Genomic DNA, 16,660 nt, shown 5'->3' with positions numbered 1-16,660 from the left:
CTACATATGTTTCATGTTGTCACAATCCTGGATATGTAGCCCTTGGTGTAAAGTTGCAAATGAATTTCCTCTCCAAGATATAAAACTATTATTACCATTGTTATTATTAACCTTAAAGAATTAAATAATTATTTACAAAATCGTGATGGGTCCTTTAAAAGTTACCAAAAGCTGATGGTCTGCATTAAGTAACCCAGAGAGGCTGAAGATTTGAGGCCTTCTGTTCACAATGTCTCCTGGGCCCCTGGCAGGATTCTGAGCCTTTCTTAGTATTACAAAATTATGCTAGATCGTTCCTGTTAAGAGTGGGTGTTTCTGGTGGTCTCCCCGTGGCTTCTTTTCATGTAGGAATTAAAGAGGAATTGGAGAGAGTTAGGGTCTTGTGCATTACCCTCAGAATCCCCACTTTTTCTTTTCTTTTTTTTTTTTTTTTTACGTAGGCTCCATGCCCAGCATGGAACCCAGTGTGGGGCTTGAACTCATGACCCTGAGATCAAGACCTGAACTGAAATCGAGAGTCAGATGGTTAACCAAGTGAGCCACCCAGGCACCGCCCCCCCCCCCCCCAGCATCCCCACTTTTAAAGAGCAACGCCTGGCTTTGCGCTAATCAGCACTTCTGCTTTGGTACTTTATCAGGCAGCACAGACAGGGTCCAGCCTGAGAAATGCCAACTTGGGCATGGCTCACCACCCTAGAGTTGGAAGGATCTGGGCTCAAGTCCTGCCCCTGCTACTTTCCAGATGTGCTTTCCAGTGACTTTTCCCACTCTGAGCCACCACGTTCCCATCGGGAAAGCTCAAGTAATTCCTTCATCTTGGCCAGGTGATTGTGAATTGTAAACGAGAAAATACAAGTGAAAGTGTTTTGACGCTGACGATGTCAAATTGACATCGCGAACAGACTGAAGGATCAACTCCCATTTCTCCCACTGCCAAAAATCTTTCCCATTCTGTTCTCCCAGCAGAAGCCAATGCCTGCTCAGTGTTAAAGGTGATGGATGATTGTGAGGCACATAGGACATCAGGGGAATCTTGAGGGGAAGGAAATGGCGACTCCTTTCTGAGTCACGCTTTACTTTCTATCCACTGATCTTTCCTTCCATCAGCCACTCATCTACCCATCCAATAAATATCTTTCATGCGACTGAGCCAGCAGCCTGTGAGCACTCTGATTCTATCTAATGAAACGTTGTCAACACTTCTCTTACCACAATGTTGTCAACAGCTCTCTTGAGTCCTGCCATTTGTGCTGAAACCAAAGCTGCTAACAGTGGCTGGAGTGCAGATCCCATCTGACCCTATGGTTTGGCAGAGCTGACAGTCTGGTGGCTTTGCTGGGACCATCAAGCCAAAGGGCTAGGGAAAACTGGGCTCCAGGAAACCACACTGAGAATGTAAGAATGCTTATGGGGATTGGAAAAACCAGACTCAGTTTAGTCGTGGGCTTCCTCCATCCAGTCTGACAAAGTTGTGTAGACACAGGGCGGGTGCTGAGGAAGTAGACCACGGCTGCAATGGGACAGGGCTTTGTGATCTAGCAAAAGGGATGTCTTCTCCGCCAGACTTGGGGAAAGCCAGGCTTCCAGAATAGCCTTGCCAAGTTTAGGAAACAGGCAGGCTTTTCATCCTGGCTCCTCCTAGGTCTCCATGTCTAGACATTTGCTTGGTGATACCATGGTAACTGTGATGCCACAATGGAACATTCTTCCCAAGGTGGTAGAAGGAATCCCTCTGTTGAGCTCTGCTGTGTAAAGTCAGAGTGAGTTCATTTCTCCTTTGGCAGTAGCAGTTCACAGAAGACTCTGAGAGCCATCCTGACAGCAAGAAACATCCAGTGTCATGAGCGGAACATGGTGACTGAGAACGGCTATTGTGCACAGTTTGAGGCAAGAGTGGGGCTGATGCTATGATGGGGGGGGAGACACGTGTGGGCTTTGAACTCAGACAGACCCCAGTTCAAATTCCAGCTCCACCACTTGGAAGCTGTGTGACCTGGGGCAGGTTTCTGTGTGTGAATGTCAGTTTCTGAATCTGTAAAATGGGAACAGTGATACTGTCTGCCTTGTCCGGTTATTGCACAAATTAACAGAGCTACAAACTGGGCGGTTATGATGTAAAAGTATAAGTGGTCAGTAGTGAAAAGAAATCCCAGCATCATTTAAGCCAGCTGAGTGTGGCAGGATGGGCAAAGCCAGGGGTGGGCTTGCAGTAAACCCTGCTTTTACTTTCAGCAGCATTTTATGGCTACAGAGTTAAGAAAGGGGTCAGGTTCCATGAGTCAAAAAACAACCCTCTTCTGAGACCCAACTCTCTGGGAAGCCTGGGGACCCTGGCTGGATCGAGGAGAAAACTGACACACAGGGGCTGGCTCCTCTTTGTGGGCCATCTTCCCAATCCTAACAATATCGGTGCTGGGCAGCTGGTCCCTGAGCCCTTCACTGCACGGAACCAAGCAATTGGGACGTGACAGGTCTGTTTCCCACGTTTTGAAGGCTTTGTCAGGGGAAAGGAAAGAGGCAGGGCCTCTGACACGGTGGGGGGATTGCCGCTTAAGGGACGAGAGGAAAAGCCTGTGCCACTGGATATTGTGTTTTCACAGCTGCCCATGGTGTCTGCTGCAGTTCACTTTGGGGATGGCAGAGATGAGACGGATGCTCTTAGTACTGCTCTATGTCTCCCACTCTTCTGCCAGTGAGTGTGCTTCTCTTTTCCATGACAATGTCAGCAGCTTGTGTGACATGGCAGGGGGAGCTGTCCAGGAATCCTGTACATGGCCCTTAATGTCCAGAGAGGGACTCAGGGGGAAGAGGACTGGCAGTGCTCTGCTCGGACAGCAGGTGTTGGCGGTGGGAATCAGGCAAAGAAAGGGAACATGGGCCGTGGATGCAGGAAACTGGCTTCAGCAGTCCGATGGCAGAGCTGATCCTCGGGTGAGAGTGCCATTAGGAAAGTAAGCCTCAGACTATGGAAAAGCCCACTCAGAAACCCCACCAGGCACCATCAGGTGGGGGATGTCCTCCCCATGCCCAGGTGGAGGCCTATGGTATATCTGGTGTACTCAGAAACCAGGCCCTCCCCTTGTTTCTACCTAAGCATTGTGGTTTCAAGTAAATCTTTCATCATTAACCCCCCAAGTATCACTAAACTGATGGTTCCTGGTACCAGGAGCAAGAAGGTACCTTGGAGCCTGCTTGGGACTCAGTCCTTCCCTGACCTCCAGGTCATCCAGAACTAAGATTCCATCCTAGGAAGAGGCAGGTTGAGAGGGGACAGCAAGCTCTGTTCCATCTAGCTGCCACCCTAGCTGGCTCTGTCCAATCTTCCTGGAGTTAGATGGGAGACAGGACAGAGCATCTAACACTGCCCCAGCACACACCAAAGGGAGAACCCCGTACTTTCCTAGCCTACTCCACATCCTTGCAGCCCCAGAGAGACCAAGGGATACCCACAAGACAGAAAGGGTCTCTCCTCCCTCTTAAATAGCTTCAGGCAAGTGACCCAGGGCAAACATTTCATCTTTAGCTCAGATTTCCTCCTTATATCCTGGACCTTCCAAGGGTTTTATAAACTAGCCAACTAGAGCTTTGAGAAAGAAAAGTCATCACCTACCTGTAGGTTCTTATTGATTTGGGTAACAATGGTTAATGCCTTATTCACTATAGATTGCCAATGTTCCATGAATTGAATAAATGGCTGATAACAGAGCCACCAATTATCTGACCAATAGTTGGCTAGTGGTGCCCACCATGTGACACCTATCATCCAGGACCACCAATTTATTTTTTTTTTAAGTTTATTTTGAGAGAGAGAGAAAGCACGAGTTGGGGAGGGGCAGAGAGAGAGGAAGAGAGAATTGCAAGCAGGCTCTGCACTGTAAGCGCAGAGCCTGATGCAGGGCTTGAACTCACAAACCGTGAGATCGTGACTTGAGCCCAAATAAAGAGTTGGACGCTTAACCGACTGAGTGACCCAGGCGCCCCAAGGACCTCTGATTTAGAAACATGTACTAGGTACTTGTGGTTTGGGATTTATAAACAGCAACCAGAGTAGTGGCTTACGTTAAAAAAAAAAAAAAAAGAAACAAAGAAATCATCCATTAGCATTATCAGTCATTAGGATACAGTTTGCAAAGCACCTTCCCATAATCTCTCCTTACATGATCTTTATGACTCCAAGAGGTGTGTTACCCCACATTTCAAAAGAGGAAACTAAGGTCCAGAGAGGTAAAGTGGCATTTCCCAAGTCTCACGGCACAGGGGCCAACAGTATCTGGGACACTGCATCCAGAACCTTCCCAAAACACTAGTAGATCTCAAAGCTGAATACACATTAGAAACTACCTGGGGAGGCTTTTTAAAATGCCAGTGCCCAGGTCGTGTCCCCAGGGGGACAGCAGGTGGATGGCCAGCAGGTGGATGAAATGTGCAGCTAGGTTGAGAATCCCTGCCCTCCACTCTGAGTACTGAGGATGAGATAGGCACCCCTGGCCATGAGGACTGTCAGGACAGGGAGGGAGTCAGCAGCCACAGAGAGCAAAACACCCCATGTGTACGCCATCCCATAATGTTGCCTGCAAAGTAGGAGGCTCAGCTCACTCAGTCTGGGGCTTTGAGTTTCAAGGGTCCTTCCTGTTCTATCATTCTTACACTTTCCATGATTCTATGAATAAGGACTTATTTTTCAGTACAGAGCAATACAGCATCTTGGGTGAAACCAGGACAGGCAGGGGGAGAATGTTTATTTAAAACATTAGTCAACATTTTACTCTCATTTGAAACAAATGTCCAGACCCAAGAGACTGCCCAATTGGAGGCAACTCACTTGAGGGCCTGTAAAGGCAAAGGCCAAGCAGGCCTGAATGGGCCAGAATCAGCCTCAACCTGGTGGGACCTTTTAACCCCTTGATGACTGGACTTCAGGGAGTGATTGGTAAAGCAAAATGCTTTTGTTCATTCACCAAAGATGGAGAGCCAGAAGGAGTGGGGAGCCAGCAGGAGAGGTGGTCTTGAGGTGTGATGCAGTGGTGGTGGCCTCAGGCCGCCAACTCCTTGCCCCAACAGTGAGGCCCCCACACACCCTCTCTGCAGGTTGTGGCATCCAGAAAACCAGTGTTGTGGAAACTTCCGAGGAGGGTTTGGTCAAAGACCAGGAATTCCCGTGGGTGGTGTCGCTGCAGGATTCCCAGTACACTCACCTGGCTTTTGGCAGCATCCTCAGTGAGTTCTGGATCATCAGCATCGCATCTGCCTTGCAGAACAGGCCAGTACCCGTGCCTTTGGGGCCTACACAGCCCCCTGGGGTGGAGGTGGAGGGACCCTTTCTGGCTCAGCCTGGGGAGACCTGGAAGGTAGATTCCTGGTGACAGGGCAACAGGGCTTTTTACTGGCTTGGCACTTGCCCTGCCATGACTCTTGGGGTCCTGGAATCACCAGTTGCCAAAGTCATGCTGTCCAGTGTGTTCTCTGCTGTGGGGACTGCACACCCACAAGGTGAAATGATTGTTCCTCCATCCTCCACGGGAAGGACATCTGTTCCCATTTTACTGCAACACAGGCACTGACCCCTGGTACTAGAGGTACTAGAGGTCTTTACTCTAAGCTTGTTAAGTGAATTGTTAGGAGCCTGTACCTTAAAACACTTAACCTTGAACCTTACAACGTGACTGCCACAAATATATGTGCATGGAGAAAAGACTTGAAGGAAATATGCAAACGCTTTACAAGCACTTATCTCTGAATGCTCAGAATGCACCCGATTTCTGTTTTCTTCTTTGAACTTCTTTGTAGTCTCCAAATTCTATGTGGTAAATTTATACATTCTTGTAAACCAGGAAAAAAAAAAACACCTCAAATGTTATTAAAGGAATAATTTTTTGTAAAACATTTTACTTTTTGACCCAAAGATTTCACTTTTGAGAGTGGACATTAATGAAATAATTTCAACCACTGGAAAAGTTTTATGCACAAAGTTGTTCATAGGGTGGTTAAACACACACAAAACACTCGAAATGTTATGTCCAATTATCATGGATAAATAAATTATGGTTACTCATTCATATATGTATACCATATAATATATAGTATATAAATAATATATATTATTATATATCTCTATATATACTATTTATATGCCATATATATATACACGTGCACACACACACACACACACACACACACACAGAGTATGGGGGAAGAGATTATAATTACTATAATTGCCAAATAAGTAATAGTATAAACACTTGATAGAATATGGTGGAGATGCTGAATTTTTAAACCTATAACTTATATTTTTATTTGAAAATAGTTTTATTTATTTATTTATTTATTTATTTATTTATTTACTTACTTATTTATTTATATTTGAGAGAGAGAGAGAGCACAAGTGGGGGAGAGGGGCAGAGGGAGAGAGTAAGAGACAGAATCTTAATTAAGCAACTTCCATGCTCAGCATGAAGCCTGATATGGGGCTCCATCCCACGACCCTGGGATCATGACCTGAGCTAAAATCAAGAGGCGGACACTCAATGGACTGAGCCACCCAGAAACCCCTGAAAATGCATGCATTTAAATTAAAATACATGTACACAGTATAATGTTCAGAAGGAACCAAAAGATTCCCTGGCCTTCAGACACTAACTTCCTCCCTTAAACCATATTCTACCGTCAGTTTCTTAAATATTCTTCCTTAATTACTCAATGCACTTATGGATATCTATATATCTATAGGTCTAGCTATATTGATTCTTGTATCTATTGACAGAGAGAGATTTTTCCTTCCCCCTTGTATTAATCTGCTAGGACTGCCCTGACAAATACTACACACAGGGTGACTTAGACAACAGAAATTTATTTCTCACCTTTTGGAAGCCAGAAGTCCAAGATCAAGGTGTCGGCAGGACTGGTTTCTTCTGAGGACTCTCTCTTTGGCTTGGAGATGGCTGCCTTCTTGCAGTGTCCTCACATGGCCTTTCCTCGGGGTGTGCACTTCTGATGTCTCTTCCTCCTCTCGCAAGGACGCTAGTCCTGTTGGGTTAGGGCCCTACCCTTAAGACCTCATTTAATCTTAATAACATCCTTAAAGGCCCTGTGTCCACATACAGCCACACCTGGGGCTAGGACTTCATCAACAAATTTGGCACAACACAATTCAGTCTGTAACAGCCCCTGATACAACTGATAGTGTACCAGACACAGCATTACACTCAGCTTTTTCACTCTTTTTCACTCCCATATTTATCAGCTGCACAGTATCCCAAGATGGATCTACCATAAATACACAGTCCTCTGATAATGGAAATTTGGGTTGCTTCTGATCTTTCCTAGTGCCAAAAATTGCTGCAAGTAGATATATTTGTCCATATATTATTGCATACATGTGTAATACACTGTAGCATGAATAACCCAGGAGTGGACAGATTGGACTGAATCTTGGCACTAGCCTTCCAGAGAGATTTGACTTTCCAGGTAGCGTTTTCATTATTGTTATTTCCTATCTGGTCTATCTATTTTGGTTTTGATTTTCCCTTTGCCTCAGGGTTTTATTAAAGACAGAGTTTTCAAATACTCAGGGTGTTTTGTTTGTTTTCTGCCCTTATTTCGTTTTGAGTTATACTACATGATGATTAGATCTGTTTAGGAATTTGTTGGGGTGCCCTTGCAGTCTACTATATGTGAGTCACGTGAATGTTTCCCACGGTTAAAATTCAAAGTTCATTCTCTGTCTCTGGTGGACAATTTAATATATAAAATTGGGGGAGGGAATCTCTTTGCTTTGTCCTAGGTTGACAGAGGTGAGTTAAAATCTACCATGAACAAGCTTTGGCTCTTTCTCCTATTTCCTGGAATATTTCCTTTATGAACATTATGTCACATGCTGCAGATGCTTATGACTACAAGGTCTTCGCCATAGACTTAATTCTTTTTCGTCATTAAGAGCCTCTCTGTCTTACTTCATGTTCTTCTGCTCTAAATTGATGTTCTAAATGAAACTCCTGCTTCTTGTTTTCATTTTAGTTTATGTTTTCCGCTTTGTTTTTCTTTTCATTATGTGGCCTTTGTTTTGAATGCCTCTTCTGACAAATTTGGAAAGTTTGAGTTTTTGTTCTGGGTTTCACCTTAGAGTTATAATTTCAAGGAAGATAGCAACATCCTTTGTTTCTTTCTGCACTGTCCTCTTTATTATTATTATTTTCTTTTAATGTTTACTTTTGAGACAGAGACAGACCGCGACTGGGGAGGGTCAGAGAGAGAGCAAGATGCAGGATCCAAAGCAGGCTCCAGGCTCTGCACTGTCAGCACAGACCCCAACACGGGGCTTGAAGTCACAAACCCTTAGTTTGTGACCTAAACCAAAGTCGGAGGCTTAAGCAACTGAGCCACCCAGGTGCCCCTGGACTGTTCTCTTTAGACTCTACTGTGGTCAGTGCCAGAAGTCCTATCTTTTTACTCCTTCCCTCCTTCTCCTCCACCACACAATTTTAATAGATAATATAAGTGCTTTAATGTTTACCTTGATTCACATACATATTTGCACATCCTTATTATTTTACATATTAGCTGTAAATAATGTTTAGATTCCTTTAAAAGATGAGGAAACTGACATATATACCTACCTTCCGACCTTCTTTATAGCTTTAGTTACACCATCTGATTACTGACAGAGTTTACATTTTGACTCTAACCCAAACTCTAAAAAGGCTTTCAGTCCAATGTTATAATGAACTCCACACTTACTGACAATCCTTTTGTTGGATTTTCTCCATTCAACACTGCTGGATTTTCTCCATTCAACACTAGAATTGGCTAAAATTTGTCTCCATTTCTTAAAGGGCTCCCAAGAACCATATTTCCTTGGGTTTTGGATATTAACAAATGTGCTGTCCTTAAGCCTGAATGACAACTTAAGTGTAGAATTCATGGATCATGCCTTCTTTCTTTTGGAGACTTAATAGGCATTACCACTGCACACACACCCCCACCCCCACCCCCACAACTGCCATGGTTTCTGGTGTTAAATCTTGCTGTAGAGAAGTATGAAGCCATTCTGATTTTTTCCTCTCTAGGTACATGATCACTCATCCCAGTGCACCTGAGAGAGGTCTGGTTACACCTATTATCCTAGTGTCCTGCTGCAAGCATCCCCTTTCACTCTCTCAAGTTCCTTGGGTTAGGCAATAAATTACATAGCCAAACTTAAGATGACTTAATCTGGTTTTGTTTGGATGCCTAAGGATTCCTCCTTTGTCTTTGAAGTCCATCAACTTTACTAGCTATGCGGCATCTCTTCCATTTCTACTCTCTACTCTCTTCTACCCTTCTGGGTCCCAGGAGGCTGACTTGTGTGGGTTACACCAATGGTACTCTTACCTTCTGGGTTCCAGTTGGGTTTGGCCAGGGGGAGTACTGGCAAGAGTTAAGAGGAAGTGGGGAGGGCAAGGGCAGGGTCCTTATTCCCCAGAGGGGTACTGTAGACTGGCTGCCTCCTCCAGCCAAGTGACCCACTGCCCACAGCTCTGACCACTCCCTCCTCCCTCTAGTACCCAAAGGCACAATGGCACCCTGTTGTTATCTGAGCAGGAAGCTGCATTTGCCACGTGACACCCAGGTACTGAACTATTCTTTGGGATTTCCCTACATCCTTCCAAGACCATTGTAAAGAATCCCCAACTTACTTAAACTTTCCCCAACTTACCTTGAGAGTGCCATCTGTTTCTTGTTGGGAGCTGACAAGGCTATGTCTCCATGTTGATCATTCTGTATTGCTTTTTCCCTAGGGTGTGGAGTACACTTCCAAACTGTAGAGTGAAGGCTTATTTCCAGAAAACGTTCTTAAATTGGATCCGGAAATCTTTTTTCTGTCTTATTTGGGTTACTTTCTTTGTGATCTGCTGGCTCTCCATTGACTGCCATATTTGTCATTCTCCTTTCTCGCCTTTAAAAATCTTTGTTAACGTCCATTTCATTCTGGTCACTTTTCTCAGTCCTTCACCCTGTGCCCTTTAATGTATTTTCTGTTCTCTCTATTCTCCTTTTTGCAGCATCCAATTTGGCCTTTATTTTGGTGCTTGTTTTGTTTTCTTTCTACCTCTTTGCTGAGAAGTGTGTTTGACCAGCTTTTCCTGACTTTGTGGGAGTAGGTCATCTAGAACACCCTGCGCTTCTGCCGTCCTTTACTGCTGTTGTCAGCCCTTCCTCTAATTCTGAGGTTTGGATTCTCTAGTGTCTTTTCATTTTATGGTGTTTTTCAGCATTTGTTTCTCATTTCTGTAGTCCCTTGGGTGGTCCCCAAGGGGAGAAAGGGAAAACAACCAAATGAGCTCCATCGCTATTATAATTGGAATTTCTCTCAAGAGTATTTACAGAGTATGTAATATGAAAAGATGTTTCTTTTAAAATGTTAAGAGCTAAAATCAAGAGTCAAGGTTACATCCTTGGTGTAACTATGACTATCAAAAAAAAAACCCAAAAAACTATGGAAAAAGCATGAAAAAAAGATAAGTCATAACAGATTATCTTTGGGTGGTGGGACAAATGACATTAAGGTAAAGGAATTGCCAAGATGCTATGGGCTCACAAAGGAGGACACGAGTCTAGGAGTTCAGAAAAGATTTCCTGGGGACTGGGTCCAAAGGGGTAAGTAAAAACTAGCCCAGGAAAAATCAATTGGATGAGTGTTCCAACCCACCCCCAAAAGAGTAAATATGAAAAGGAAAGTGTGAAGCTTCCATGGTGCCTCGGCTTCTAAAGATTCCCTTGCTTTTTCTCTAGGAAGGACATCATTGTCATAGTTGGTATAGCTAAGATGGATGCCAAAGTGATTGCTCATGAAGAGTATCCGGTCAACACCATCATCATCCATGAGGATTTTGATAATGAGACCATGAACAATAACATAGCCCTCCTGAAGACAGACACGGCGATGCAGTTCAGCAACCTGGTCCGACCCATCTGCTTCCTTGGCAGAAAGCTGCATATGCCACCAGCCTTGCAGAACTGCTGGGTGGCAGGATGGAATCCCACATCTGCAGTTAATGCCTTCCTTCTCCTAGAGGAGGCTGTGTGTGTGCGAGCAGTGGGGGTGACTTGGATGAACCGTTCTAGGGTTTAGCTTCCTATCTCCCATTGCTCAAGATTCTAGAGTTGGGCTGGAACCCTCATGTAATCAGTCAAGATTCCCAATGCTTGCCCTTTCTGTGGCCATTCTTACATTTGGTCCCTTTTCTTTTAGCTCTACACCCAAATTAGAAGTACATAGTCAGCAAACAGCTTGAAGGGAGTGCAAAGCCTGAAGGGAGAGATCAGGAGACATTATTCCCTGAACAGGAGCTGACTGCCCTCTTGACCAAGCCATCCTTCTTTTCTTTTATTCTTGGGAAGTGAACAAGGAAATGTATTCTCTGTAGATGTGGACGAAGGATGAATATGTTCTCTATTTTTACATTCAAGTTCAAAACAAAGGTAGTGTTCAGAAAAACTCAGACACAGTTTCTGATTTCTATGAGAACGGGGTTTATCAGAATATTCTCCACTCATTCCCATCTGGATACATGAGTTGTAGTTAACATAGACAATGTCTTCTCATTAATAATTCTTGGCTTTCTGTTGCATGGTCCAGACAGGAAATCACATGACAATGAGTATCCTGAGGAAAATCTCCGTGAAAGACATCAACATGTGTCCCTTACACAAACTCAAGAAAACAGGATGTGGCAATCACATAGAGCAGGAAACCGATGCTGTCTGTTTGGTAAGAACATGATGGAGTAAAAGCTAAAGGCTGAGAGTAAGCAGTGGTCACTTCAAGGGAATCTCAGGACTCTCCCTCATTGCACAGTGAACTCCTTGAGGGACTGGCAGGGACTGTCACTTGGGATCCATGGCTGTCTCCGGGGTGAGCGGTACTTGTCAGATAGCAGATATTCAATAAAAATCTACCGAGTGGACTAAACAGTCATCATTTTCAATGTGATATGATTAAGCATGTCTAAGTCATAGATGGTTTTTCACTGGCTAAAAGTTTGCAAGTGTGAGTCCAAACCATGTATACTTTGAGCATGTCTACAGGGTGGGGTCAAACCATGTATACTTTGAGCATGTCTACAGGGTGGGGTCACTGTATTCAGCTTCTATGGAATCTAGACTCTGATGCTATTGCTCATCAGTTATTGATTTGTTTTTTGTTTTTCTGTAAGAAGCCCTGCCCTCCAATCGGATGAGGGCTGTACAGATGTGGCTATCCTACTACCTCAGCAAAATGTGTGGAATTGACAAGTCCCTGGTCCATGCTCCCTCATGTCCACACCAGAGAAGGTGGGGCTTACAGGGATCACACAGTTAATAAATGTTATAATAAGGATGAGAACCCGGGTCTACCAGGTGTCCAGGCGGTTTCTCTCCTCTACTCCAAAATTTCTACACTCTACTATTTCTAATTTCTACTTTCCTTCAAAGTAACTTTCAGCATTCCCAGATGGGGAAATTTTTTTCCCCAGATGATCTAGGGAAAGTATTTTAGAGAAAGGGGGAAGAGTACATATATGTGGACAATTCTTCCTAAAAGTAATTTTATTGCAAATGCATGAAGGGCTGCCTTTCATTATACAATGTTTGCCCTTCCAAAGTTGATCCAACATTTATTGAGTGTCTACTTTGTACTGGACTCTAGCAGGTGGAAGACTAACAACTTTTTAAGTTAGATAATTGAGGTATTCCCTCAATCCAGCACCATATTTCATCAAATCTAAGATGCTATCAGTTGTGGAATGTGCCATTATTGTATGGAATACCAAGGGAGAGAAAATGCTGCCAGTTAAACTCTGATATCAACCAATTAAAAGACACATATCATTCCAAAGATGTTAATTTTTTTAAGTTTATTTATTTTGAGAGAAGGAGAGTGTGAGCGAGGGAGGGACAGAGAGACAGGGAGACAGAATCCTGAGCAGGCTCCGTGCTGACAGCACAGAAGTGGGGGCTAGATCCCGTGAACTGTGAGATCATAACCTGAGCCGAAATCAAGAGTTGGAGGCTTAACCAACTGAGCCACCCAGGTGCCCCAAAAGATAATAATTTTTCAAGAGCATCTTAGATTCAATGGGATATGGTAAGCTGCTTCTACTCTAAATGATCACCTCTTCAAATCTACCTGCAAAGTTTAGACTGGTTTTTACCTGTAGCACACCTGCAGTCAGTCCTTTGTTTTTGAACTGTGCTAGCAAACTGGCTCAGACAAATGGTGACTTGTCTACCTAGGATGCTTTCTTCTCTCGGACATGTGTTCTAGTGTCCAGAAGTCCTCAAAGCCATATTTCAGATATATAGAATAAACCACCCAAGTCCAATATCTGCCTAGTGGGTCCTGGGAAACCCAACAAAAGCAGAATCACTCTGAACCCACCCCCCCTCCTTTCCTCACAACTGTCAGGGCTTTTGTTCAATGTTAAGGTTAAGGATCACACAATAAAAGAGCCCCTTTAAGCTGGGGCTGCTCCCCTAGGAGATGAGGTGGGGCTGCTCCAGAGGAGCACCTGGTACTTCTTCTCTCAGCTGCTTGGGCTTCAAAAGTTGGGCCCCACAGGTTATGAGGGAGAGGAAAAGCCATGTATTCTACACCTGGGCAGAGTGGCAACTTGCAAAACCACGCAATAGCCAGGGAGGTCTCCATACAATCATTCATTCATCAAACTACTTGTCCTAAATTGCACTGTTTTTCTTCCTCCAGCTATGGAACCACAGTTAAAGCAAATTGGGGTTGGAACTGGTGACAGAAGGGAAGACCATGCCATGCTTGGCTGGACAGCGTCTCTGCCCCAGGCAGACATGATAGGGTGCAGATGTGAGCCCATTCAACAGTCGTAGCAGAGCCAGCCAGCCCTTGGGATGAAATCTCTGCCCTCTGCTCCATGGCAGCACAGGGCAGCAAGAGTACCATGTGCTGGCTCAGTCCTTCTGCATAGGCGGGCCACGTGGGCCGAAGGGGCTGGTCAGCCTTTGAATGACAACCCTTCTTGGGGCAAGATGGACCACGGGTTTGGAGTGGGGTCAGGTATTACCTTAAGAGGAGGATTGGGGCTGGGGCAGTTAAGGTAAATTATACCTAGTAGTTGCCTTATTGCTCTTCTCATATTTCTCAGCTTTTCATATAAAATGATGGCCTTTTCTATTACCAGGATAATAGTAGCTAATTGTTTGAGTGTGTACTGTGTGCCAGGCACTGTTAGGGTTCTGCACTTTACTCAGAGAGAACTAGGTGACTCTCCGGGGTCACACATCTAGGTAAGCGTGCCAAGCTTCTCATCACTCCCTTAAAAGGAGGTAAGGTCTGTGTGGTAGAATCCCTGAGTCCCAGAGGAAGGCTGAGAGCACGGGCAGGGCTGGTGAGCAGGTGTGCTGCCAGGCAGCTGCCAGGTGGAAAAGCCGGGAACCCAGCCTGGTCAACGTTGGAGGAATGAGGAACCAAGAGAGAGTGAGGATTTAGTCAAAGGGGCATGAAAATGAAATGCGAACCAGGAAGCTAAAGGCAAATGGCAGAAGCCTGCAAATACTCTGCACAATAAAAGGAAAATCCATCTTGTTGGAATTCGTGGCGGTGGCTGCCTAGATCGGAAATAGTATCCTATAATTTACCCCCTCTCAAGTGAGAACCAATATAAAACATTTCTAGAACAAACGGTAAATTGCACAAGGATATATTTAAAAAGAAAATGAGTTTTCTTAGACCTGAAGCCTTCTGTCCTTTGTCACAGGGGGACCCTGGAAACCCCATGATGTGCCAGCTACAGCAACAGAATCTGTGGGTGCTGAGAGGAGTCTTGTCCCACGGGGGTGAGAAATGCCCTGGCTTTTTACTGTACCTCAAGGTGGAAGACTATGGCGACTGGATTATGTCCAAGACTAAGAAAACCAGCCATCCGCTGTCTGCCTTCCACCACTGGGAGAATTTGCTGCCTTCACTCAGCTACAAAGAACATTTCACCATTACACAGAGAAAACATTCCGGGCTGGGCCAAAGTGGATGGTCCCCAGCACACGTGCAAGGAGAAAAAAAGGCCGACGTATATTCATTGCCAGCAAACAGCTCTAGAAAGAGCCCAGACATTGGGAGGAAAGGGTTAAGGGAATTAGGCAGGACTTCTGTTGTGGACATACAACCCATGTACTATGATTATTATGGCGGGGACTCTGGGGAGGGTAGAGGGCCTATTTCAGGTCAGAACAGGTTACATCAGCCCCAAGAATTACCTTGTTTTTCTTTGTGCTTGTTTTCTTTTGCAATGGTATCTAGTCTAGGAGCTAACCCTCCCAACTGAGGAATAAGCTCAGAATGCTGAGTGCTGGGCAGTCACATTCTGTTTTGCTGTCTGTTTAATGGTGATTGTTTTTGCTAGCTGCACACCTGGGCTGCCATGGACAGGCCCAGGGTGCACACTGGGCTGGCTCTCCCTCCTCTGTCCCACTCCCACATGCGGGAAGGTCACTTTCATTTGTGCTTGTGAACTAAATGTGGGCTAACAAGTGCCAAACCATTAGAGTGCCCTGTGGTTCTTTCAGTGTTAACCGTTCCAGGGGCCAGACTGTGAAAACACTCCCCACGGGCAAATGTGGCCTGGGGAGTGCCTGCCAGCGTGGCTGGAGAGTCGGGGACACCAAGCAGCACAGGGGACAGTGAGAGGACCCCTTGACTGGAAAGGAGCTGATTACTTTAATGGATCACTCTTGTCTGCAGCTGTGGCCTCCCTCTGGCTACTTCCCAGGGGGGCAAATTGCCTGCAAATGCTCATTGGTGGTTTTCATTTTATTCCAAGCCTTGCGGTAGCCTTTTAAGGTCATCTGCAAAGAGGAAAAAGAGGGTGAGGGGAGAAGGTCACTTGGGAAAAAGCAATTGTGATTTTTCAGAGCGCAACCTGCATCCAGCCCTGTGGTGAGGCAGGTGACTCTGTGTGGAAGAGTCAGCCAGTCTGGAAGAATCTTCTAAAGAGCTGGTTTCTGTTTAGTGAAGTCAGAAGCTGCAGGTTCCTGCCGTGCTTCTCTGCTACTTCTCGGCTCCAAATCTGAAAGGCCCAAGTTTGGATCCTAATTCACCCTCTGCCACCAAGTGACCACGGGAAAGGCAGGACAAAGTACTGTGGGAACCGGAGCCTGGGTCTGGATGTGAAAACGCCAGGCTTCCCAAGTGACCTGACCGGGTTTTTAAGCTACTCTACTGATGTCTCAAGTGTTCTCAGTCTGCAAGTGGGCCTGTGGCAGACCTGAGGCTTTCTTTTTTCACACTTTGTTTTGCATTTTGTTTCCCATTTCTCCCTGGTGCTTACCAGGAGCAAGGGTGCTCTGAGCACACCTATCTCAGGAAAAGGCTGCGGGGTTCTCAAAACAAAGAGCCAGGGCAACTATGTAAATGCATGGAATCGGGTTCTGAGTAATATTAAAAATCCATTATCTCATTTTTTTAAAAAAACTGGCTTCTCCATGTATAAAGTAGCAATCACTACATCACCAATGGTGGGGGAAGGGATTCAGAAGCTTCCAGAATTCATTAAGAAAACAAGCAACTAACAACAATATTACTACAGAGTCTCTTTCTGTCCCTAACACTGAAAAGGGAACTTACCAAAAGGAAAGGGCATCCTTCATTTCCCTTAGAGACTTAAGTGACTGCTGAGAT

The 16,660-nt window shown here is 45.0% G+C and overlaps 2 protein-coding genes across 3 annotated transcripts in view; one reads left to right on the top strand and one right to left on the bottom strand.

Moving 5' to 3' along the window:
- The first annotated feature begins 599 nt into the window (after window positions 1-599).
- Window positions 600-15,283, top strand: PRSS54 (serine protease 54). The gene is given in 7 exon segments (XM_040498165.1): window positions 600-1,887; window positions 2,601-2,692; window positions 5,089-5,217; window positions 10,768-11,026; window positions 11,615-11,746; window positions 14,745-15,237; window positions 15,240-15,283. Coding segments are annotated over 7 exon segments (1,185 nt in total). The 5' UTR covers window positions 600-1,851.
- CFAP263 (cilia and flagella associated protein 263) overlaps window positions 14,671-16,660 on the bottom strand; it is a 28,502-nt gene continuing 26,512 nt past the window's right edge. For both annotated transcript variants that reach the window (XM_040498168.1, XM_040498167.1), the window contains one exon: window positions 14,671-15,828. In XM_040498168.1, coding sequence (XP_040354102.1) covers window positions 15,742-15,828 — 87 coding nt within the window. In that variant the 3' untranslated portion in view covers window positions 14,671-15,741. The remainder of the gene's footprint in view (window positions 15,829-16,660) is intronic.

This window comes from Herpailurus yagouaroundi, unplaced genomic scaffold (genome assembly GCF_014898765.1).
Source record: "Herpailurus yagouaroundi ecotype Mexico unplaced genomic scaffold, PumYag 190, whole genome shotgun sequence".
Lineage (NCBI taxonomy): Eukaryota > Metazoa > Chordata > Mammalia > Carnivora > Felidae > Herpailurus > Herpailurus yagouaroundi.
This window is presented reverse-complemented; position numbering and strand designations above follow the sequence as displayed.